We start from the raw sequence: 25,641 nt of genomic DNA, 5'->3' as shown, positions 1-25,641 counted from the left end.
GTCCTTCATATATGGCAAAGCTGGTGTGTCAGAGACAGGTCTAGACCACAGCCTTTGTGTCTGACAGGGTTCTTTATACAAAAAAAAGTATTATAACATGGGAGAGCATTCAGAAACAGTGCATTCTGAAATAGTACAGTACAGAATTCCGCCTGCTGTAATAGAAGGGGTTAAACACCTCCTGGGTTTCAGGGTTTTCCAGGTAGAGAACAGTCAGAAGTGGTTTCCCCCTTCCCTTCTTCTGGGGCATGCGCAGGGTCTGTGCGCAGCTTGCCCAAGGCCACACCAGCTGGCTCTACTCACAGGAGGCACTGTGGGGAATCAAACTCCCAACCTGAGCACAAGACTTAGACCACTGAGTAAACCTGTCCAAAACAGTAGTTGCAATGCTTTGCACTGGGTGAAGTTCCCTTGGATTTGTGCAGCTTCTAAGTCGGTAGCTTCTGGAAGACAGATTTGTGGGTACGTATGTTTCCAAGCGCCTGTGGGTCTTGTCCCTGGCCCAAGAGGGTCTTCGTGTGGAAGATGCAATGCCACTTAAAATTCCCTTCCTGCGAGGATTTCCCATGTCGCCTCCCTGCTTTCCAGCAAGCATGTGTGTGTTTGTTTTTAAAAAGCCCCCTCCCATCACCCATCTGCCTCCTTGGGGTTTGTTGGCTCTGCTGGTTGGCAGGAGCCAGAGGCTGGCCGCCCGGCTTTTCTTCCTGGGGGGAGCCAGGCTGTGACTGCTGGTCATGGGCAGAAGAAGATAGCATGAGAGTCTGGGAGAAGTGGAAAGTCTTTCGTTCGGACAGTGGCTGCGGCGAGCTGGTAGCGCTATGAAGCATGGCACCAGGATCTGTGCAGTAAAGGAGAATGTCACATTTGGGGCTGATCTGTATGTCACTTTTATATAAAAGTCATCATACGTTTAGAGAAGCCTTCTCAGATTCTTGAGTATCCTTGGAGCCCGGTGGGTATTGAATGCTGTGATTTGCTTTGAGCCGAGTAAGGCTAAATTGGCTGGCGTCCAGTTAGTTTTGGCTGTGCTTTGAGCTACGGCGGCCAAGTGCAGCCGTAAGCTTCTCTTCCTTCCCAGCTACTCTGCACAAGGTGACCCTGACATCGGTTTGTGCCACCGCTTGCCCTTTAAGACAAACTGAAGCTTCCTGGAGCTTGGTATACTAGAAAAGAGGAAGCCACTCTTGTTTTCAAGAGGAACTAAACAGAGGAAGCACTTTTGTGTCAATAATGCAAATGTACCAGCAGAGATGGGTACCACAAAGCTATTTAGGAGGGAGAATCCATTGCACAGCGAAGGTGACCTTTGAGAATACATAACGATCCGCTTGCAATGAAGGAGATCAGAGGTTCCATGTTCCCCTGCCCTTGCTATTTTGAACTTTTAGTGTGAAGGCAAGCATCGTGTTTTGGTCCCGCGGGGGCACCTGACTGCTGAAAGTTCAGGTCTTCGTTTAAAAACGAGCTCCTGCTAATTGCAGATTTAAGGGAGAAGATAAGGCAAGTGCGCTGCGGAAAAGATTCAAGGGCTCTTCATTTACAGTTGAAGACAAACCAATTGCTGACGTAAAACTCATGTCACTGGAAAAATAAATGTTAGAGGAGTTCCTGCGCTCCCCCCTGCACGTAAGCTGCTTCTTTCATATCATCACCAGGGGTGCAGGGGAGAGGAGTGTGGGGTATGACGCCGCATTTGCCAAAGGTCTCGTGCGGATGCCTTTGGTAGATGGGCTTACTGAAACATCAAAACTACATTCCTGTAAACATGCTTTTGATGCTTAGTTGCCTGTGTTGATCTTAAACGAGAACATAGGGAGAGAGGCTTTGAGGTTCTGCCAATTCATCCCTCTCTTGCCAGTATCAGAAGGAGCACAAATACAGTAAGCTGCTGGAGATTTATTTATTTATTTATTTTATTTGTATCCCGCCTATCTGGACTACCAGACCACTCTAGGCGGCTAGTAAACTTGATTCCACAGATCTAGTAAACTTGATTCCACAGCCAGATCCCACAGGATCTGGCTAGAAACCACAGCAAAGGGTCTGGTTTAGGGAAGCAGGCTGAGGGGAAGACAACCTCAGGAAAGGTCTGGTAAGATAGGTTTTCTGTAGCTCCCCCCACCGATACTTGGGAGTGCAGAAACAGGTAAGACAATAGCTTTGCAGTTAGAAGTGCCTCTCCCTTAAGAGGTAAAGGACATTTGTTTTTTTGCAAAGTTTGCCAGCTCTACAAATTGTAGATGATCTTGCTTTTGCTTGCATGGAATTCATTTCAAAGTTGATGACGCGGAGGGGGGAGCTGTGAGGAGAAAATTATTTAGAGTGACAACAGTTTATTACTTTAAATGGTGTCTTGTCTGTTTTGGATAGCTTGCCTGTTTTCTGCTTTGAAACGAATCAAGAGGGGAAGAAACCTTGTTCTGAGCATTCATTCGTCTCTGTTTGTGCTTTTTTTCCTTTCCTTCTGGCATTTGAAGTTTTAAAAATGTTATACTGGGGAAGGAGGAATAAAGAGAGTAAACAAATTTTTTTAGAAGGGGTCTCCTGGTTAACAAGTCCTACACAGCTGCCTTGTTGCCACCATCCTGGGGAGATGGCCGTCTTCCCCTTTGGCCTTTCTGCAGAGACCTTTGCCTGCCCACCCATTTCTCAGCTTTCTTATGCCACGAACTTCCCTGGGCTGGCAGCTCTCATGTTTACTTCCATCCCTCCGTTTGCAGTTGTCAGAGGCAAACGTGAATTTGGTGAACCTTCGCAAGACCAAGGTCTCCCCTCTCTTTTTCATCTTGCAAATTTTAAGTACTAATATAAACACATCATTTCTGGTGGGGAAAGTTGACCGTTCTTCTTTACGGTCTCGGTGACTCCTTCCTGTAAGAAGGTCTCCTGCCCCTGTGCAGAGACGAGATTTTCCGTACCTTCTAGAACGGAGTAGAGAGTGTTTAGAGCAAGCCTGGCTCCTTCTGCCCTGCAGGTCTCCAGGAATTGCACCCCATTTTCCCTGAGGTTCCCTCAGTCTCTCAGGAGCAGCAGCACCGCATATGCAACCCATAGCAGATTGACTTTCTCCGAAGGGTCTCTCATCTCTCTTTAATTCCAGGAGTTTGAAATAATAGAAACGAGTAAGTTCTGCTGGATAGACTTCATAGCTCTGTGGTCAAGCATAAATTGCCCTGAGATTTGGATTGAAGGAACAGATGAAATGTCTATAATAAACTAAGTACTACATGAAACAACGTCCCAATAGACATTGTGATTTGTTGAAAACACCCTGAAAGTTCCACTGTAGTATTATTATTTAATATTGTTTTGTTTATATAATACCTTCCCTCTACAGAGCAGGAACAAAGACAAGTCTGTTTCCCAAAAGAGATTACAATCTAAATACTGTAAATAATATTGGGTTAGTAATATCTGATCATTTCTCTCTCTCTCTCTCTCTCTCTCTCTGTCTCTCTCTCTCTCTCTGTGTGTGTGTGTGTGTGAGAGAGAGAGAGAGAGAGAGAATATAAATTTTCAAATGTAGCCTGTCTTTTTCACATTATACTCTACTGCTACTACCATTGATCTCACTAATACACTGTAGCTCCTGAGGAGGAAAATCCCATGTCTTGTTATTCCTCCCACCTTGCAAAAAGAAGGGAGGGAGGCAGGGAGGAAGGAAGGAAGGACAGGCAGCTAATTGATGCTCGTGTATAGCATCCCAAACTTCTTGTCATAAGGAAATTGCCTCATTAAGCTTCACTGTAGGACTGAATCTACTACAGCACAACCCTGTGAAACTGTCAGTCCCTTCCCCACCTTTTTTCCCTTCCTGACCACCATTGCACTATGCCAAATGGAAGGGCAGGCCTTGCTCTTTTGGTCTGATTCACTTTGCCACCTTGCACGCTCTGCTTGGGGAGAGAACGGCCCCATATGGGTAGATTAGCAGGCATGCACCGACTTAGATCCACCCCAGATCCACCCCCACCCCGAGTTCTTTGATATTGAGGTGGGAGGGGAGGGGAGGCTGAACCTGGTGAAAAGGCTTCATTCCGCTCAAGCACCGGGCAGGATCCGAAGGAACATGGGAAGTAACTCTGTGAGCCCAGAGGGCAGGTGAGAGTTTAGGGAGGTTCCCCCCCCCCCAATTCTGTGCTGCTCAGCAAATAACGTGGAGAATAAGGTTTCAGGAGAAGGCATTTTGGCAGCAAGTGTTGTGACAAGGGATGAGACCCAAAGATGTCTTTTTTTTTTAAAGGCCACATTTTCTTGGAGCTACCACAAGGGCCTTTTGCTAGCCTCTTTGGATCCCGGCCAGAGTAAATAAGCTGCAGCAGTGACGGTATCTCTGTCCAGACCTGTGCTTAACCGCCTTCCAAGCCCTGACGGCTGAAGGTCATGTTTTCCCAGAAGCCTGTTTATGGCTCTCGTGATCACAGAGGGAGGGTCTGGTCCGGCTCCCAGCGTTCCCACTGCTGATGCGCCAGCCTTGGGCCTTTTAGGCTAACCTCCTTGGATGCCTCGTCCTGCACTTTGAGGTCCCAACCAGGTTCTGCCTTTTGTTTCGATTATGTGGTTGATGGCGCGCACACACCCATCTGGCCCCAAACCGTTCGGAAGATACCTGTCTTTGAAAACAGCCCCCGCACGTCTTTTTCCAGGTTGTTAATAAACCCTTTCTGACCGTGCAGGGCAGCGACGGGAGACCCGCTCACGGTGTCTGTTCGTGGCAGCAGGTGTAATCCAGCCTGTTAATGCTTCTGTGATTCCTCTCATATCCAAACATTCAAAGTTGGCTTGTTAATAGCGATGCCAGTTCTGAGGTCAGTGAAAGAGAAGGCAATTAGGTACCTCTCTGAGCGAATGACTGTACTTGCCGCCGGTTTCCTGTGGTTCTCTGTTCTTTCGCCTCAGTGTCAGTTTTTTGCGTGAACTTTGCTTTTGCAGTCGCCTGGTTAAATGGAGTGCAGACAAGATCGGGCGGCTTTCCTCACCTTTAAGCAGGAAACAGAGTGACTGCAGCTCTCTGGAGCTTGCCTCTGGAGAGGCGAAACTCAAGTTCACTTCATGATTATTAGCTGCTGCCGTCCTTGCGTCCTTGAAACATACCACGAAACATCCTTCTGCTCTTTCAAGATGTTGTTAAGGAAAAGTAAACAAATTGAATATATTGATGACTCTAATCGGCCTGAGTGATTGAGAGTATGTTGTTGTTTGGTTGTTAAGTCATGTCCGACTCTTCGTGACCCCATGGACCAGAGCACGCCAGGCCCTCCTGTCTTCCACTGCCTCCCGGAGTTGGGTCAAAGTCATGTTGGTTGCTTCGGTGACCTTGTCCAGCCATCTCGTCCTCTGTTGTCCCCTTCTCCTCTTGCCCTCACACTTTCTAAGCTTCTATACTCTTGCCTTCAGACTTTCTGAGAGTATAGAAGCTGGTATATTTGAAAAAATGAAAGCAAAAGTGTTGTGGCACTTTAAAGACTGACAGATATATGTTAGTGTGAGCTTTCGTGAATTACAGCCCACTTCCTCAGACACTCGGCAGGGAAGATGTAGCCATAGATGTTTACATACAACACACACAATCACTGGGCCACATAACCTTGGGTCCCCAGATGTTCTTGGACTCTAGCTCCCAGAAATCCTGGCCAGCACAGTGAGTGGCGAAGGCTTCTGGGGTTTTTAGTCTCAGAACATCCAGGGGCCCAAGTCTGAGAATCGCTGGTGTAGTGGATAGTGTATCAGAACATCTTGGTTCATATATATCCCCATTTGGCTGGAAACTCACTGGGGTGTGTGTGTGTGTGGTGGTGATGGGGAACCACTCCTTGAACATCTCACACCTTGAAAACCCTGGAAGTGACTTCACAGCACAGAAGAACATAATGTAACCTGGTGTGGTCACCTATACCCCCAACAGTCCCTTGAAAAACAGTTTCCTAGTTTCGCCATTGTTTAGCTGGTCTCTAGCTGTCATAGACATGTATGTGCGTGCATGAAAAGAGAGTTTGTGTATACGGAGCAGATATATTTGTGTAAATGCAGGCGCGTTGGTACGCAGTGTTAGCACACTGTTTCCTTCCTTCTGCCCATAACTGTTTATCCACTGAGCAAACATTTTTGTCTTCTGAATTGAAGGTATGCTAGTACTCTGGTTCTCAAACCTGGGTCCTCCGATGTTCCTGGACTGCAATTCCCAGAAGCCTTCACTACCAGCTGTGCCGGCCAGGATTTCTGGGAGTTGCAGTGCAAGAACATCTGGAGGCCCAAGGTTGGAGACCACTGAACTACAGTACCTGTGTAACATTGACTACCCAGTTTTGACTTTTGTTTGAGAACCACTGTTCTAGTACAGGTACAACTAGATCCACTCAAGGATGTCTGTATTCTAAGAAACAGTCTAGAGTCATTCTTTTTGATAACCCGTGGGGAGCAATTTAGCACAGAGCAAGCAGAGAAGAGCGTTTAGCCCTGGCTTAATGGGCGGTAGACCTTGCGATGGGAAAAGGGGTCATTACATCTTTGAAATGTGAGCGGGTCATGCCGTGTGGTATGGTATATGTACCATAGTTCTTTGTTATTGATCGGCAACCCCGTCTTCTCAGGTAAGTCCAGAAAGAATGGAATGTTCTGCATCTTGTAAAAGACCTCAGGGAAAACTCTCTGCTTTTGGTTCACTTCCCCTCCTTCTTTGTTGGCTATAGACACTGTGTGTGCACAGTGATGTTTATAAAGTATAGACAGCAGATCTGACACAGATGAAGTTCCTGCAGAGGAGTCCCTAGGAGAGACTGCCACAAGCTGGAAAAAATGACAGATCAGGGTGGTTTGTGGCCACCCACAAATCCCAGGAAAAGGAGCCAGTTTGTGCTTCAGTTTTTCCCCCCCTTCCCTCCTTGGTTGTGGCTGGAGAAGTGGAAATCTAATGCCTCCACTCCCACTGCCCCCATTGTCTCCCTATCTGGTCTTGCTGATTCCTTGTCATCATCCTCCACTGCTGCCATCTTTAGAGACCGAGGCTCAGCTTCCTTTCTTCTAAAGATGGAGGTGGTGGAGGACGAAGAGGAGTCGGCGGCAGGACCGAGCAGAGAGGCCGCAGGGAGAGCCGAAAGGGGTGTTGGGGCATCTGTTTGCTGAAAATGAAGCACCAAAAGGAGCAAAGTTTGGCATTGCTTTTTGCTTTGGCAGGACAGGATCCCCAAACTGAACTACAAACTGAACCACAGACCAGACCATTCCATGGGCTTTTTCGCTCCATGCTTGGATTGATGGCCCACCTCTAGTGCCTAGTTAAACGGATCGGGTCGCAACTGGTACAAAAGATCGACTGCTGGATCTCCTGGAGAACAGCTTTCCTCCAGCCCTGAGTAGGCCAGACTAAGCTGGCCCGCCAGACAGCCTGCCTGCACAGAAGCAGCCGTGGTGTTGCCCACGGGAAAATCCAGACTTCTCGTGAACAAAACTCAGGCCACCCTTGGCAGTTTCATGCTAATTTCTTTTCTTTTTTTTAAAAGTGATTTGCAGACGGGCTAAAACAAAACTTAGGGAGGAATATTATTTTAGAGGAGAGTGCTCCTTCCCTTTCCAGAGGCACACCTCTTTCTTTTCATTCATTCATTCATTCATTCATTCATTCATTCATTCATTCATTCATTCATTCATTCATTCATTCATTCATTCATTCATTCATTCATTCATTCATTCATTCATTAGGTAGGAGGCTCTCGAATCCAAAAACTGGTCTGGGGTGTGTGTGTGTGTGTGATTCACATTCCTGCAGTAAAAGTTCAACATAAGCACCAAGGGGAGTCATGTGCAGTGGACAGGTGGGTATTCAGTGAAGGCTTATTTAGGTAGGGCAGGGGTTGGAAAGGGGTGCCCCCCCAGATGATCTTGGTGTGGCGCTGCTACCATGCCTCACCTGTTGCAGTCCAACAGCATCCAGAGAGCCAGGCGTTTCCCCACCCTTCTGTGCCTGCTTCATTTACTGTCTTGCTAGGAGTTTGGTGAATTCGCTCCTTCTTTCTCTCTCCCCCCCCCCCCCAGTATAGATGCATTCTGGTGCAGGTGAAACCTTTGCTTCAGAGGTACTGTCCATGAGTTCCACAGGGGTCTGTTTCTCCTATGTCACCAGTACAAGGTTGTCTTTTTTGCTAATGTGTATCTGTTAATAAATGAAAAAGAAAGGCTTGGTGTGGTCTCAAAAGATTACACAAGCGCTAGAGTAGGCGATACCTTTTATTGGACCGTAAAAAATTAAAACAGATAGCAAGCTTTTTAACAAATGGATACACTGGCTCAAAGCATCAGGTGCCTGACAGCCCTCCGAGAAGATGCACATGGGAAAATATTATGTCTTTGTCCAACAAATGCCTAAATGGGAAATTTGTTCTGAGCAGCATTTAAACTTGTGATTTTAGGACTGCAGCTCCATAGCTGGCTAGGGATTTCTGGAAGTTGTGGTCCAAAAAATTAACTTTTCCAGGTTAGGGAGCAAAGGGTCTTTAAAATAATATGAAATGTATGGTTAGCTAGACAATGCACAACTGGCACTGAAATGAAATGGGAGACGCAGAATAACATGTAGGCCATGATAGTCGTGAGTTTTGGGTGACAAAGTTTCCCAGTGGATTCCCCCCCCCCCCATGATGGAGGGCTGTGGAATGGATGTCTCCCAAGTGCAAAACATTGGATGAATTTATAGGCACTTGGGGTGTTAGAGGTTGAGCCAAAGGTGGAGTTGGTGATGGATGATGGTGTCACGGTGATGTCTCCCCTTGACCGGCCTTGCTTTCTGTTTCTCAACAGGGTACACCGCTGGAACTCCCTACAAGGTCCCGCCTACCCAGAGTAACAGTGCGCCTCCCCCGTATTCACCCTCTCCAAATCCATACCAAACGGCGATGTACCCCATCCGAAGTGCCTACCCGCAGCAGAACCTGTATGCCCAGGTACAGGGAGCCTGTCTTCTTTTTTCGTTCTGTTTTGGCAAGCAGTTTCCCATCTTGACCATCCACACAAGACACTCAGAACCAAGGAGCAGGCATGAGACCATGAAAATGTCAGTGGGCAGGAGAAAAGAACAGGAACAGAACCACCCTCCGAAAGCAGGAGTGCTTGCAAAATGTCCCCCGCTCCTGGCAGACAATAACAAACGTTGAAACAGAATTGAAATAGCAAAAAACCCCATCATTTTTGGTGGCGTGGCTGAAACCAAACCAAGGCTTGAGCAAAAAACGGGTCCTGTCATGGAAGAGGTCTTGCCCCATCCCGCACGGAAAGTGCCTCACCTCCTCCCTCCACACAGAAGGAACCGAGAGCAGCTCCTGCGAAGATCTCAGTCATGGGGGTAGATGTCGTATCTGGCCAACAGCTGGATCTCAGGAGCTCTGCCCGCGTCACTGTGATCTTGCCCGCCTCAACGTAGTTGCATTTCTTAGCTCACCAGCGAGCTTTCAGCACACAGCAAGTACTCAAAATGGGTGCAGGCAAGAGGTGGGGGAGGCCGGGGGCCAGTTTTGCTCACAAGGAACCCCTGTGAGCTGCATCCTCTTCCCCAAGACCCCCATTAAGTCAAGACCCTTCTCTTTTGCTTTGGAGGAGAATCTCCTGAGCCTTTGTGGCCGAAGAGATAATGTGATTCTACCTCTGTGCCCCGTCCAGATTTGAAAGGCAAGGTGCATTTAAAATGATCAAGGAACAAGGCTCAGAGCGCTGAAGAACTTATGCAACTGCCATGTGACGAAGGACACAAACTACGGCAGCAGAGCTAACCAATAGGATTCTGGCACTGGAAGAAACAGTAATGCTAGAAGGAGGGGGGGGAGTAGGAAAAGAAGGCGACTTCCCTTGAGATGGATTGCCTAAATGAAGGAAGCCACATCTTAATGATAAGGTTTTGTAGAGGCCATGAATCCATAGGGCTACTATTAAGTTGAAAGCCACTGGATGCATCATAATATACACACATCTGGCCACGAGTCTTTGAATTGCGATTATACATTCTGAAAAATATTCTGAGTTCTCTGAAGAGGTGTACTTCCCCGGCTGTTGCCGTATTCAACAGAATCAAGACATTCCAAATTTGTCTGCCTCTTTTCTTTCCAGAATGCAGGACAAACGTGTCTGGAATCCAAATGAAAATCTATACCAGCCTCAATCCATCAGCGTACATTTCAGCTGTGAATTGTTACCAGTTAAGAAGTCAGTATAGGCAATTGCTGTCATATGTCATGACGCATGACTAGTGTGCAATAACAAATGCCTATGCCAGCTTCTTAATTTGCGGTCATTCACAGCTTTACATGAGATGTACATTGATGGATTTAGGCTGATGGGTCTAAGGAATAGAATCCTAGTGGTTGCTTTGTTATATCTGGGGAGCAGAGGGAGGGAGGGAGAGAATGCAGCTGTCTTTGAAATTTTCCCCTGTGCCAGTATAAGCTCTGAGCTGAGTTATTTTCGCACTTATTAACCCCAGTAAAGCTGATTGGCAGTGATCAAAATGTCTATGCCGAATAAGAAAGAACAGAAAGACAGGACCTTGCAGCAGCTGAAACACGGAGAAGTGCACTACCTAACTAACTTGGGACACGGGTTCTGGGCACAATTCAAAGCGCTGGTTCTAACCTATCAAGCCCTAAATGGCTTGGGGTCCAAGCTGTCTCAAGGATTGCATCTCCCTTTATGAGCCTGCCCAGGGTTAAGATCCTCAAGGGGAGGCCTTTCTGTTGGTCCCGCCACCTTCACAGGTGCGTCTGGTGGGACGAACTATGGATCAAAACTATGTCTCCAGAGGAGAGTTTTTCAAGACACTGGTCATGCTGGCATGAGGGACTCTGGGCTTACCACCTTCACAGGTGTGTCTGATGGGGACACCGGAGAGGGGCCTTCTCTGTGGCTGTTCCCAGAGACTGTGGAACTCCCTCCCACTGGAGGCCAGCCTGGCCCCATCTTGGCTGTCCTTCCACAAGCAGACAAAGATCAAGCAGGGCTTGCCTTAATGATTGGGGTTTTTAAATGGATGGTTGTGCCTTTACTGCTTTGAGTGCACTTTGGTGTTGCTTTTGTTTACTGTCCTTTAATGTGGTATCTGTTTGATTCTTTTAAATATCTGTATACTTACTGTTTTTAGCTTTCAATATTGTCTTTTAAAGATGTAAGCCACCTTGGATCCTTTTTAAGGAGAAAGGCGGGGTAAAAAAATATTTTTAAGTGAGAGTGTGTGTGCATGCAGATCAATACTATCCTTGCTGAACTTCCCAAAGATCTCTCCACTGACCTGTGGCTCTTTCTCTCTTCCCACGGCCTTTGTGCACAGGGAGCATATTACACGCAGCCGGTATATGCAGCACAACCCCATGTTATCCATCACACCACCGTGGTCCAGCCAAACAGTATCCCGTCTGCTCTTTACCCAGCTCCCGTGGCCGCCCCGAGGACCAATGGCGTGGCCATGGGCATGGTCGCTGGGACCACCATGGCAATGTCAGCAGGTAAGAGTTCGATCACAAGAGCCTTTGCTGTTTCACACATCAGCCTCCCCCAACCCAGCACCCTGCAGATGGAGCGGGCTGCAATACCCACCGTCCCCACCCAACATGGCCTGGCAGGGGCACTCACTTGGGGATGGCTCCCATAGAACCTGCCGTCTGGAATGGCTTGGCTTCATCTGAAAGGCCTAAACCCATTGGAGCAGCTGCTTGTTCCTAAACATTGTGCCTGCACCCCCTGAAATTTTCTTTCCTGGCCGATCTGATAGTGTACAAGGAAGCATGGGGGCCGTGCCAGCTGAGCTCTCTAAAACTGGAGTGGGGCAGCCAAAGAACCGAGGGCGAAACCTCAGTTATCTAGAGCAATTGTGTGTCTTTTCATGCCTGTCTCAAAGAGAATAAATTCTACAGAAGAGTACTTGCTTAGAACAGTGCTTCCCAACCTTGGGTCCCTAGATTTTCTTGGACTAAAACTCCCAGGAGCCTTCACCACTAGCTGTGCTGGCCAGGATTTCTGGGAGCTGTAGTCCAAGAACATCTGGGGACCCCAGGTTGGGAACTACTAACTTAGAAGGACCACTTGCCTGTGTTAAGCACTTCAGCATCCATCTTGCTGGAAGTTTGAAACCTGGACACTGGTGCCAGCTGCTAAGGGCCACATGAAGACCCGGCCATGGCTCGCATCTGGCTGCATAACTCCATCATTGCTATATTTTCATATGGTAGTTTGGAGTCAGTCCTGGGCAAAAAATGTCAGAGCAAATATAGTGAAATGCAATCAACCTTGAAAAGCAGGGGAACAAACACAGAAAATTAGGCAAGCTAACTCACCTCGTTGCAAAATGATTCGAGTGGCACGACTCCGCTTTTCTGGGTGCAGAATTTGGCTTGCTTGGGTACAAAGACATGTACGTCACACCCCAGAATTTGGGGAATTACCATCCAATACCATAAATTTCTATGCCTCTAGGTTCATTCGCTCACAACGCAAGGGTCATTTTCCTGGTAGCATCATCTTCTGCTATCCTCTGTTTCCCTTCTGCTGTCTGTTTCCAAACCCAGGGTCTTTTTTCTAAAAGTAGTAGAGGAGTAAAGTCTTCACAAAGGCAAATGCCTATTGTTCTTCTGTTCTGTCTCTTTTAAAGAGCAGGATGTTGGCCTGGTAGTGATTCATCAGTCACAGCTCAGCAGATATTTGTTAGAATCTTTTTAGCAGGTACATTTTATGATTTTTTTGTGTGCTTTTAACCCATCTTTTAATGATTTCTAAAGTGCTTCCTAGATAGATTTTTAAGGATCGAAAAAGAGGCATAAAGCTGTACAGTTAATTAATTTTTTTCAAAAAATCCCTGAATACTTGATTTATTGTCATGGCTCCAAAAGGCAATGATCAGAAAGTTTTAAAATCCTTTTTATTATTGTGCTTTATGATTACAACACTAGAACAGCACAATTCAGAGATTAACTTGGTAGCATGATAGCGTTACAGTAGGATGCCCTTTTCATTAAAAGAAAAAGGAAAAAAACCAAGCTGGAAAAGTGTGTTAGTGAAAGTTAAAAGGAGGATTTTATCAAACAAAAATAATAAAATGGACTCTATTGCAAAGCTATTAATGAATGCATGGGGTGGCTGCTGTGCCGTGTGCACTTGTGTGGACTGGACATTGTTTGTGTGTCACTGAACCCCACAGTACTCCTGACAGCGCTGGAAGGCGGTTGCAGGGCTTGTCCATCGGCCAGAAGGCACTGCCTGTAGCCAAGGGGGTAAGGGTAGATGCACACACACACACACCTTTCCCCGAGATCTCTTTCCAGGTAGCAACCTTTCGGCGCTGCAAAAAGCACCCCAGAAGCAACCCTGTCTTCTGCTGACAAGAGAACAAGCCAGGATTACAATCCCACATCAGGTTTTCCCAGCTGTCAGAAAGAACAGGCCACAGACCCACAGCTTCTGTCAAACTGGGAGATAATAAGTCACCTTTTTAAAGTTGTGAATTAGAGATGGCACAACCCCAGAAGAACAGTGAACAGGGCTAGTTTGTGCCGGTGCAGATGCAGCTCGGGACATAAACACACACATACACGGTCGGGGTGATAGAGGGTGCAGCTTTCGGTGTCTTCGTTCCCCCCCCCCGTCCTACTGACTCTTTCTTCCTCTTCCAGGCACCCTGCTGACCACTCCTCAACACACTGCCATTGGGGCGCACCCTGTCTCGGTGCCAACGTACAGGGCTCAAGGGACCCCTGCCTACAGCTACGTACCTCCACACTGGTAACCACACTGGCCAAACCACGTAAGTGGCAACCACGTGGTCTCTGCAGGGCGAGGGAGGTGGGTAGAGGGGGCGCCGCACTCCCCAGTCTCCTGTTGGCAGATCAGCCTCAGTCTAGTCTCTAAAACGGCACATTTGGGAAGGGTATGCACAGGGCGGCTTCTCAAAATGAAAGTGAGACAGTAATGCTCAGTCTTGAATCAAGGAATAAAGGAATCAAAAGAAAACGTAGAGTACATTACATGAAAAGTGCATGCAGTTCAGAAGTATACCAGGGAGCTGTCTGGGCTCGGCGAGCAGGGAGAGGGCGCTTAGGCGCAATCGTGTCAACCGCCCGGGTCATCTCCCTATTCCATAGGGTGACCTGAGCTTCGACAGGAGCGCCAACCATATCAGACGGATACTCCCCCAGAGCATTCAGGAAACCATCCGGATCCATTAGTCTCCGGGGGCGGATCATCTTAATCGATCCCCCACCCTTGCAGAGGGAAGAAGCAGCTAATAGACTGAATTTGACCAGGAAGTGGTCTGACCATGACAATGGGGTCACAACCAGCCCCTCCACATCCAAACCACCACCTTCCAGTCCCGTTGTGAAAACCAGGTCCAAGGTGTGGCCCTTCTCATGTGTTGGGCCGATGACACATTGAGACAGCCCCATGGTTGTCATGGCGGCCATGAAGTCCTGAGCCGCCCCAGTCAAGGCAGCCTCAGCATGGATGTTGAGGTCCCGCAGCACCAGCAGCCTGGGAGTCCTCAACACCAGATCCGAGACTGCCTCCGTCAGCTCAGGTAGGGAGACTGTTGGTACGCAGCAGGGTGGGCGGTACACCAACAGAATCCCTAATCTGTCTCGTGAGCCCAACACACAATACAGGCCCTCAAGACCTCCTCTCAAAGGGATAGGAAGCCTGGTCAAGGAGATAGAACTCCTATAGACTATAGCAACTCCCCCTCCCCGACCCTCTGAGCGACACTGGTGCTGGACTGAGTACCCAGGAGGACACAGCTGGGAGAGGGGGACACCACCTTCCTCTCCCACCCAGGTCTCAGTAATGCACGCCAGGTCAGCCCCCTCATCCAGAATTACATCATGGATGAGGGCAGTTTTGTTTTGTACTGACCTGGCGTTCATCAACAGCACCGTGTGGCCCAAGGGTTTGCTGATATGGTCGCCTGATACCATTTGGTTGGAGGTAGGACTAGAAGAGGGGATAGATGTAAGATATCTAACCTCTCTTCTCCTACGCGGGCATTATTATTATTATTATTATTATTATTATTATTATTATTATTATTATTATTATTATTATTATTATTATTATTATTATTATTATTATTATTATTATTATTATTATTATTATTGGCCATCATGTTATGTGCCATCACCTCTCTTTCTTACTTGGGAACACCCTCTGAATTAATGACCTCTTTTTGTAATCAGAGACAACGAATACCCCAATAAGGAAGAAGTTTTAGCAATCCTGATCAAGAGAGAGTAGAGCAGAAAGCATGAACAGTAAAGCATCAAGGTTAATAGGATCAGCTTCCTGCTCCTTCTGCTTGCCAGGAGCCCCTAGAGAGTGACAAGCAAGTGACCCCTGGAACTTGTAGATACGCAGCACATCTTCTCCTTTTGCGACGCCTTCTTCTGCCTCCCAGGGAGGTATTTTGAGATGGATTTGCCCTAGAAAGAGGCCGAGTAACCACCAATCCCAAATCTAGCTATTGTTTCAGCTTTTCTGGAACCATCACATCCCACGCTGCCAGCTGCCAAAGAGCCCAGCTTGCTCTGGCTTTTCCACGACCCTGCTTACCTTCCATGGAAAGCCGGCCACTTTTCTTATTACAGAGAGGCAGGAGAATCGTGCACGTATGTGAATAAATCGTGCATGTATGTTGGGTCCATTTCAGCTTCAGACACTGTAGGGGGACTGAAATAGCCCCGAGAAGGAAAGACAGGAGTGTCTTTACATTGCCCCCTCTAGCTCTGCTTTCAGTTTTCAGCGCTCTCGGTTGTGGGTGTCAGACTGTCTTCAGCTGTCTGAAAAACCGGACTCAGTTGGCATCTGGATCCACCCACCCACAGGCAGAAATCCCGCGGGGGACCGGGTACATATGTATGAATTTGTCCTTTGGGTTAATGTCTTAATTGCTTCAGTTTTTATGAGAGTTGGTCCTAGAGCACATTCGACACCAGGCTCAAAACCCATGAAGGTTTAAAACGGCATGCCTGCCGAGGAGTTCACAGGCTTAGCGGGAGGGTCGGGGGGGAACCCAAGCCCCCCCTGAAGAAATGGGGGCCCAGATGAAGGTGTTGAAGAATCAACTCCGTTATGCAGTGGAGCTTGAGTGGAAAATGGGAAGATCTGTTTCTCTGTTGTTGTTGCTTCTGCTTCTAACTCCCCTTCGAACTCCCCTCTTCTCCTCTCTTTCAGATCTGGAGTCAGAACATTGTATGCAACAACTCACGTCTTACATGGATGCCGGAGCAGCTGCCCCAAGGCGCCCTGTCTGAGAGCAAGAACAAAACAAAACCAAGCAGAAGTGCAAGGGTCACTTTATGCATTCTTTAGGGTTTAATTTAAAAACAACAAAAAAACTGGTTTTAGTTTATTTGTAAAAGCTTCCTTCCCTGCCATCACCTGCGGTTTCCTGCCCTCCTTTCATTTTTCTCTCCTTGCTCCTCCACCCAAATAGTTTCATGCCATCCACTGACGCCGAGCAATATTCCCCCCGCCCCCCCCGTTCCTACTTCCCTTCCTTCCCCACCAACGTCTGCATACTATTCACTCGGAAAGCTCCCCCAGTTCATGGCTTCAGGTGTCTCTTGGTGTTGTGCATTTCAGAGTCCGTTCTGGTTTCACTGGCGAGAATTATTGATGTTCAGGGTTGCAGAGCGGAAAAGCACCGTTCTGGCAGGTGTGATTCTTCCCATTTCAGTTTTATTAACGCCATTCTAACTGTCTCTTTCTCTCCTATGTGTTCAATTATTTCATCTCCCATAACCTGAAATGAGAAAATTGGTGTCTTCCAGATAGGTGTTGGAATTAGATTTACAATTCATTATCTGTGGGGGGGTAAAGCGTGGCTCTCATCCCTTCTTTTACAGGAGTAGGTGAAAGGAAGAATAACATTTAGCGCCCCCTTGTGTCGTAGGAAGCAGGACAGCGGCTGGTCAACCAGATCCGTTAACCCGTACATTTATCCCCTCTTCTGTCTTCCTCCCCTGCCACACAAGGATAGGAAAAGCTGAGGGGTAGGGTGGATGCTAGTAGAGGTCAAATGAATAGGAGCATATCGTTAATTTTATAGGAATTTAAGTGTGTCCCTGGCTCAGACAGCAGTGGTGTGCAATTTGATCAGGCAAATTCAGGAAAGCTTGTGAGCCCAGCGAGGCTGCCATGAAAATGGAAGATTTTCCCAAACGTCAGGCTTTGGCAGTTGCTTTCGCGGAGTGCTAGGAAGAGAGGGTTCAATAACCAGTGGCCTGGGATGGCTAATGTTGGTTTCATGATCAGCCCATTCCACCAAGCTGAATGAAATCAACCTTTATCTAAAGGTAAAAGAAGTTCCTTCCAGGAAGCTGGTCCTGCCTGGTACAGCCCCAAGCTTTGCCCTCTCTTTGCTGCCTTCTTGCCCAATCGCTTCTCTCCGTATCAGACTTCTTGCTGATTTACAGAAAAGCCACATTTCCTGACATGGAAGTTCAGCTGTGTGAAGTGGCTGAAAGGTCTGGAGAACCTCCTGTGGATTTGGGCACAGTGTGTGCCTCTTTCTTTTTAGAAAGCCCCCCCCCAAGCAGATGCAGTTTTCTTTTGAGTTGCATGAGTGTTAAATGCCACTGCTGACGGATTGAAGACGGAGGGCCTGCTGGTTTTAATTTTCTCATCTCTGAAATGCCGTGTGCTGAAATCCCATACACTAGAGTTGGAAAGGGACCTCAAGGATCATGTACATAGTTCAACGTCCTGCCATTGTGGGTACCACAGACCAAGGGTCATTCCCAGGGTTGTAGGACCGGTGTTCTTTTGCCTACATCCAAGGGCCAAGGCAAAAGTGGACCGGGGTCTTCTTTGACCTCTCCCCCGGCCTCCTCCTTTGTCTCTAAGAGCGCAAAAACTGTGGAAGGCAGGCCATTCAGCATTTCCGTGGGATTTTTATTTGGACACCTGTACACTATATGATTGGTGTGTTTGGTGCTTTGTGGTCTTCTGATGGTGATGCTGAGCGGTCCATACTTAGGAAAGCCCGGCAAGGTTCACCATGAATCAGAATCAGCTGGACAACCTACAGTTATTATTACTGTTGTTATTAAGACAAAGCAAGCAGGGTGTTGAGCAACGTAGAAGTTCCTGTGGGGTTGGATTTGGGATGATGGAAAGAAATTCCTAGAGAGGTCCTGATTGGGAAGAACCACTGCTTTGCTCCATTTGTTCCTGGGACGCTGTTGGTAAAGTGTTGTTATCGGTGGAGTTTGCTGTTTGGTGGTTCCTGGTCAAAGATCCACTTGGGAGCGCTTTCCTCTAGTCAGGAGCTCCTTTGCAACACTCTAGGAAGTTTTTGGCCAGATGAAAGAGAAAAGGCAGAACTGCTAGAAGGAGTGACGAGATGGAGTGGAAGTGGTAGCCTCTGGTACTTTTCTAGCCTTTTACATTGAGAGATTGCTACCTGGCCTGTTTGCAGCCAGCCATGGTTAGGTCTGGTAGAGTCAGCGTGCTGCCTTCCGACTCCATTGGGTGATGTTGAGGAACAGACCCCAGCTGTTTTACAGGCTGTAGGTAGCTAGAAGTGGACGAGGCAGCCTGGGGATAGAGGCTGCCATTTGGTGAAAGAGCCCATCACATCTCAGTAGCACAGATGCAGGGTGGATGTGCTCCTGCACGTGCCAGGAAGTGAAAGGCAGGGAGGTAAGCAAGGAAGCGGACTTAGATGCGCAAGCGACAGCATGCTGTGGCGTGGGGAGCCAGCCAGCTTTAGATCATGTTGACTCTAGTCATTGTGGCTCTTTAGTTGAATACGTAGGCCCAGGGAATTGCACACACTTTGGGATGACTGGTGAAAACTGTTATGATCCTTGTTCGGAAAACCAGCACAGGGGAAATGAGCCCCTGTTCTGGAAAAAAAATATTATTATTTTGGTTAGCTCATTCTTGCCCCGTAATCCTGCCCTTGTCATTCCCATTTCCACAGAAGGGCCATATCAATGCAGGAAGATGGATTCGTAAGGATAGAAGGCAGCCCTCTCTCTGGTTGTGGCCAACCACGGGAGCAACGTGTGCAGGCCCTTTTCGTGTACAGAACCGGCAGCCCGGTGGTGCTCAGTAAAACTGGCTCTTGCCCTTATTGGCCCCAATAGCTATAAGGCTGAGAAGCCATGATTTGGCAGGCTTTATGGTCCAGTTGGAGGAGGACCCCAACCTCCCTGCTCTTGACAGGTGGTGCCTCCCAAGAACGGTGGCCACGAAGCCTTTCCTGAAGGCTGCTCCTTGGGACAGGCCAACCTGCACAAGGTCTAGGGGACCTCCTAAATTCTGCCTCTTCTGGGGATTCTACGGCGCACTCCTTCTGCGGAGGCTGTTTATGAAGGGAACAGGCCTTCGTGGTTCACTGATGTTGGCCGTCCTCTTGAGTTTCTCACCCTTCTGGCAGTTCCCACTCACCCCGTCCGCCCGCGGAAGTGGCTCAGCAGGAATTGAGGAAGGCAGCTTGTTGTAATTGGGATCCAATGTTGAATAATACAAGTAATCTTCGGAGCTCTGATTGTACATAGGTGTATATATAGTTCTACATGTGACTGGAAAGCAGTTGTGGGGGGAAAAGAGGGGGAGGGAAGGATGGAAAGGAACCCGGAGAAGGATTGAGGGGCTGCAGTTTGTCACAGGCCACGGACCCGTCGGAGGGCGTTTGAGGTCTGGCCAGATAACAGAAAAGATGGGACTGTGTTACCACCTTGGGACGAACCCTTTGTGCTGCTTCCCTCGGGCGTTGTATCATCTTCAATATTTTTCTCATTTCAAAAATCCTTCATTGTTTACATAGGTTCATGTTCCTTCTCCCCTCCACACCCCATAATGAATTCTGAAATAGAGAAAACATTGTGATACACCCCACACTGATACTGTGACACCCCCCTCCCCAGATATCCTCACATAGGCTGTAAAGCTAGACTTGGGGTAGTAAAAACAGAATCATGTCAGTGAAAGAATGCATATTAATCACTGTATTGGCCCAAACCTATGCCGTGAAGAACCTCGGAGGTGCCTCCCAGCCATGACTCCAGGAAAACTGAACTGTGTGTATGAGTATTTGCTCCTGTATTTTATGAACCATAATAACCTAGTCTTTTTTTTTTTTTGCAGTTCGAATATGTAATTTAAAAGACGCTTTTTACCATAAGTGTTATTTAAATTTTCGTTTTTAATGATTGATGTTTATTCTTCTTCACTAGAGGAACTTTATGGTTGAACTGCTACAGGAAGCACTTCAGAACACAAGTGTGTGGGCTTTCCTTGATAAGAAGGGAGTGTTGTGGTGCTCCCTCTGCCCCCCCTATTTATTAAAAAAGAAAAAAAGTGCCCATAAGGTTGGTTTGTTTTTAACACCAGGGCCAGCAAAAACCTAAGTAGGCCAGGTCACAATCGCTTCCCACTGCTAGATGGGGATTCAGAAGATGGGGATTCCTAGATGGGGATTCAGAAGACCAAGCCAGATGCAGGTATGGCAACGATGCTTTGAAACAGGGATCTGTCATCAGGTTCCCTGAGGGGATCCTGGCAACGGGAAGGATGCCGATGAGGTCATTGGTGGCACCAACACCGCAGGGCCATCTGGATCTATTCTGTGGGCCTAGATGCCTCTAAAAAAACCCACCCACTCTTCTCCTCTGAGCTCTTCCACCCAGTGGCACTGGGAAAGTTGCCCCTTCCCAGAGCGATGGGTGTGGCCCACCCCATAAAGAGGAGAGAGATGCCTGCAGTTTTTTGTGCTCCAGCTTTTGACTGGTTTCCCTTATTTCGAAAGTCTTGATTGGAAGGAAGTCGTTGGGATGCTGCTTCGATGACTCAATAACGGCAGAGCATTTGCTGCAGAGTCACCATCTGCCAGGGGTCCCTTGTCTTAAAGGAATAGTATTAAAAAGTTCAACCCTGTCCATGCGCACGAGGCCACCATTGTGGGTTTCTCGCAGAAGATCTTCGTGGGTTGAAGGCATTCACTCCCTTGCTGAGCGGCTTCCGGGACTGGGCAGTGGTAGACATTCCCATGCTGTTTATGAGCCATCGAAATGTTGAAAGAGGTGAACCCATTTACTTTAATCCCATAGGTAGTTGTGGGTTTGTTTGGTTTTTTTGCAGGGTGTATGTATGTGTGTGTGTGGGGACTTTCTTTGTACTTTTTATATGCCTTTTTAAAAAAACCTGAGACAGACAAACAAAATCTTAAACTAACAAATACCTTTTATGGAGAGAAAAAGGAAACCAAACCACCAGTTGAAAGAAGCAATAAGGACCCTAAAGGATTATGTCATATTTTAAAAATATTTTAAGGTATTCTGAAAGGGGCCAGCAGTGCCATTCAGCTTCATGCGATAGATTGTTAGCCCATAGGGGGAGGAATGGGCTTTAGAGCCATTAAATTCAAGTGGTCACCCAGAGAAGACCTTTGGTCTAGATGGGCAGGGTAAAAATCCAATTAAATAAATAAATAAGTTGCATTTCCCATCATCTACTGGCCTGTGCATTATGGGACCGTTCTGGTATGACCTTTGTAAAGGTTCCCCTTGACAATTTGTCCAGTTGTGTCCGACTCTAGGCGGTGGTGATCATCTCCGTTTCCAACCCATAGAGCCAGCGTTTGTCCGCAGACAATCCTCCCTGGTCACATGGCCAGCGCGACTAGACACGGAACACCATTTACCTTCCCACTGAGGTGGCACCTATTTATCTACTCGCATTTTTTGCATTTTGCATGCTTTCGAACCGCTAGGTTGGCGACATTGCCAAAATGAGAAGACAAGATTGTGCCTATCCTCACTTAGTGTTTTAGGGGCTTTGAACTGGCACTTAAAAGCAGCAAAGGTGACTTACGATGACGCACAATAATTGGGGAAAGTTTTTCCTGTGTCTGGGCAGAAACAAGTCTTACCGTTGGAAGCCTTTTCTCTGCCATGTGCTATGGGGATCTTCTCAATCCCCGTGGGGGCAACATGATGCAAGACCTCTTGACCTTCATTTTCCCCCAGCTGATATCCCTCAAGGTTTTCTCCCCCTCTTCTGTTCTCTCTCACCAGGTCCTCCTCGACCTGGCTCTTGTCTAAATCCGAAATTTGGTTCTTTGCCCAGAGAGCAGAATTTGAAAACATTTCCCTTCCCTTCCCTGTGGGTCAAGGGGGGCTACCCCTTGTTGTTCTTGTTGTTGTTGTTCTTGTTGTTGTTACAGTCCGTGGCATGGTGCCCCACCTCTTGTGTCAGATTCTATAGCACATGACAGAAATCATGCTCCTGAGGTGTGAGATACCACTGGGTGTGTGGGATGAAATGGGAGCCATTCTATAATTTTTTTAAAAAAAATAATCAATGACGAATTGATTTTAAAGTTTTATTAAGAATTGGGGGGGGGAACCACGTGCAAGAGATAAATCAATTAATTGTCTTCCAAGTTTTAAATCTAGTGACTGAATATTGGGCAAAATAAAGAGTTTAAGTCCGAGAACACCACAGACTCAACTTGTGAATATGAAGTGTAAATCTGTATTATCATTATTTTGTTCTGAGGATCAATTAGTGATCTCCATGACTGATTTAAGCCAAGAGTTTGTAACTGTATGATATTTACTGTAAGATGTAGAACATTGGGTAACAATTAAAATGTTTCCAAAAAAAAAAAAAAAGAAAGAAATATATCTGTTCTACGGTCTTGAATATTCCTTTTTGAGTATTAAAACTATTTTCTAATGGGACTTTTTAAAATGGAATTTCTCTTCAGTTAAGACAGGCAGTGGACATTCAGTCTTGTATCTATCAAGTGTGCTGGTCTTGTACACCCAAAACGACGGCAATGGAAGTTTGTGAGTTTTTCCTCCTTCCTCACACTCTCCTGAGTTGTTCTCGATCAGAGCCCATCTTATTGTCAAAGAGTGTCTCGGAACAGGGCAATGTCCATTGCATGCTGAGTAAAGCAAGGAATCGACAAGCCACCCGTTGCCAAGAAGAACTTCAGCCTTGAGAGCTTTATTTGCAAGCTACCTCTGAGGTAACTGGCCTGTATCCGTGTGTTTACATACAACTTATAATTTTTATTTTCCTCTCTGAACAATGATGTTGAAAGCAGCCAGTCAGAGCTAAAACCACGACATTTCCCACATAATTAATGAAGAGTCCAATAAAATCCATGCAGACCTAATCTGTCATCTTGGAACTGCAGAGCTGGAAGGGACCCTCTGGATCTTCGAGTCCAACCCCTGCAAGGAAGGCCCAGCGGGGCATCGAACTCCCAATCTCTGCCCCCCCCCCCAAGCCAGGTGCCTCAACCGATGAGCTATCCAGCAGTTCATTGATGGTTAATGATGAAGGAGGTGACTTGCGCACCACTTCTCAACTGACGGAGTAGAGCCGTTAAAGATCTGGCCTTTGAAAAGGGCTCCATCTGCCAGGTCTTGGGGCCAGGAGCATCAACAAATGCTTCAGGTGACAGTGACAATGGAGTTTTCATCTCTTCTGTTGGGTCCTCATGGGGATGGTGTTCTTGGAGCCCATAAAGCATGCTGTGGGGCTCATCAGTGGTTTTGAGACCCACTCAGCCAGCATGGCCAATTGGGATTTGGCCATAGTTTCCCCACCCATCCTATAAATAGACTGGTTAGACCTACGAAATAGGATACAACTCATGATGTACTAGAACTTAGGAGGCATGGGTTCAAATCCTTGCTCAGCCATGGACACCCACTGGGTGTAGCAGTGGTGAAGAACCACTCAACATACATTGAAAACCATAGTAAAAGGTAAAGGTTCCCCTCGTGTCCAACTCTAGGGGGCAGTGCTCATCTCCGTTTCCAACCCATACAGCTAGAGTTTTTGTTTGAAGACAATCTTCCGTAGTCACGTGGCCAGCGCGACTTAGACACGGAACGCCGTTACCTTCCCACTGTGGTGGTACCTATTTATCTACTCGCCTTTTTACATGCTTTGGAACGGCTAGGTTGGCAGGAGCTGGGACAAGTGACGGGCTCACCCTGTCGCATGGATTCGATCTTACGACTGCTGGTCTTCTGACCTTACAGCACAGAGGCTTCTGTGGTTTAACCCACAGCGCCACCACGAAAACCATAGTAGGGTCATCTTAAGTCAAAGTTGTCTTGACAGCCACATAACATGGTTTCAACATCTTTCTCCGTTAATGTATGCTCAAACCAGGAGAGAACAACTTCTTCCAAGTTAACTGAAACCATTCACAGGTCTTTTATTGGTCTGTTTAGTTGCAGTTTCTGCCTTCATCCAGTCAGGTCGTAGTACCTGCGGTTGGGATTTGAAATCCTCCCAAGAAAGTTATCTCGCATACCTTTGCAACTATGAAAAAGGAAGACTGCTGTTCCTTTCCAGAGCATCACATGCTATTTTTGAGCCTTCCCGTAGAAAAGTGGTAAGAGGTGCAGACAGAGTCCCAATATTGAGGCAGGTGGGGATTACTAGATGTCTCTTTTGCACCCCTAGAGTCACAGAGTCCTGAAGCTGGAAGGGGCCTGTGAGGCCATCGAGTCCAACTCTCTGCTCAAGACAAAGCAGATCTGACAGAGGGTTGTCCCATTTTCCCTTGAATGCCTTCAGCATTGGAGAGCACTCACTGCCTCTCAAAAGTTATGGGTTCCATTGTCGTACTGCTTTAACAGTTAAGAAGTTTTTGCTGATATAATGGGCTTCCTATAGTTTGAGACCATTATGATGCTTCCTATACTCTGGGTTGATCAAGAACAGATCTTGCCCCTCCTCTGTATGACTCCCTTTAAAGTATTTGAAAAATCCTATCATATTATCTCCCCTCAGTCTTTCTTTTTCTCTGGAGGCTAAACATGCCCAGTTGTTTTTCCTCATAGGATGCAGTTTAAATATACTGTACAGGACCGCCACCTGGTGGAGAATTAGAACCAAGGCTCTGAAATTCATTTCTGCCATCATCAGTGAATGGGTTGCGTTAATTTCCCCAAGTCTGGTGCCTTCTGGAAGTTTTTGCTCTACTGCCCTGAGCCTCGTTGACTGGTGCCTAGCAGTTATGGGAGCTGTAACCTAAAAACATCTGGAGGGTGCCGTTTTAGGGGAGGCTGCCTTTGTAGTCTCATATGTTGTTGTTTAATCGTTAAGTCGTGTCCGACTCTTTGTGACCCCATGGACCAGAGCATGGGCCCTCCTGTCTTTCACTGCCTCCCGGAGTTTGGTACCAAATTCATGTCGGTTGCTTCGATGACCCTGTCCATCCATCTCGTCCTCTGTTGTTCCCTTGCCCTCACTCTTTCCCAACATCAGGGTCTTTTCCAGGGAGTCTTCTCTCTGGAAATTAAGTATGTCTCTGAACATTTCAGAAGAGAAAATCACACAGTGAAGGTAAGGGGTGCCCCCTATTGAGTCAATCGAGGATTTAGGCTTGGGAGGTGGGGTTGATAACGAAATAGACATAGATTGGCTCCTGGCACACCCAGCATCATAAATAAAAGTGTTGCATGCTTCAGTTGATGATCTTTAGCATAAAGAGAAGGATGACTTCTAAGCTTTTGTTGTTGTTGTGTAGTCATTAAGTTATGTCCGAGTCTTTGTGACCCCACGGACCAGAGCACGCCAGGCCCTCCTGTCTTCCACTGCCTCCCAGAGTTGGGTCAAAGTCATGTTGGTCGCTTCGATGAC

At 47.2% G+C, this 25,641-nt stretch overlaps 1 protein-coding gene across 12 annotated transcripts in view; it reads left to right on the top strand.

Annotated features, from left to right (window-relative positions):
• The window catches only part of FAM168A (family with sequence similarity 168 member A), a 156,190-nt gene extending 138,519 nt beyond the window's left edge, over positions 1 to 17,671 (top strand). For all 12 annotated transcript variants that reach the window (XM_078390224.1, XM_078390226.1, XM_072993441.2 and 9 more), the window contains 4 exons: positions 8,794 to 8,936; positions 11,306 to 11,480; positions 13,641 to 13,771; positions 16,189 to 17,671. In XM_078390224.1, coding sequence (XP_078246350.1) covers positions 8,794 to 8,936; positions 11,306 to 11,480; positions 13,641 to 13,753 — 431 coding nt within the window. In that variant the 3' untranslated portion in view covers positions 13,754 to 13,771; positions 16,189 to 17,671. The remainder of the gene's footprint in view (positions 1 to 8,793; positions 8,937 to 11,305; positions 11,481 to 13,640; positions 13,772 to 16,188) is intronic.
• Positions 17,672 to 25,641: the final 7,970 nt, after the last annotated feature.

Source organism: Pogona vitticeps, chromosome 3 (genome assembly GCF_051106095.1).
Source record: "Pogona vitticeps strain Pit_001003342236 chromosome 3, PviZW2.1, whole genome shotgun sequence".
NCBI classification, from domain to species: Eukaryota; Metazoa; Chordata; class Lepidosauria; order Squamata; family Agamidae; genus Pogona; species Pogona vitticeps.
The sequence above is the reverse complement of the archived record's forward strand: the minus strand, read 5'-3'. Positions and strand labels throughout refer to the sequence as shown.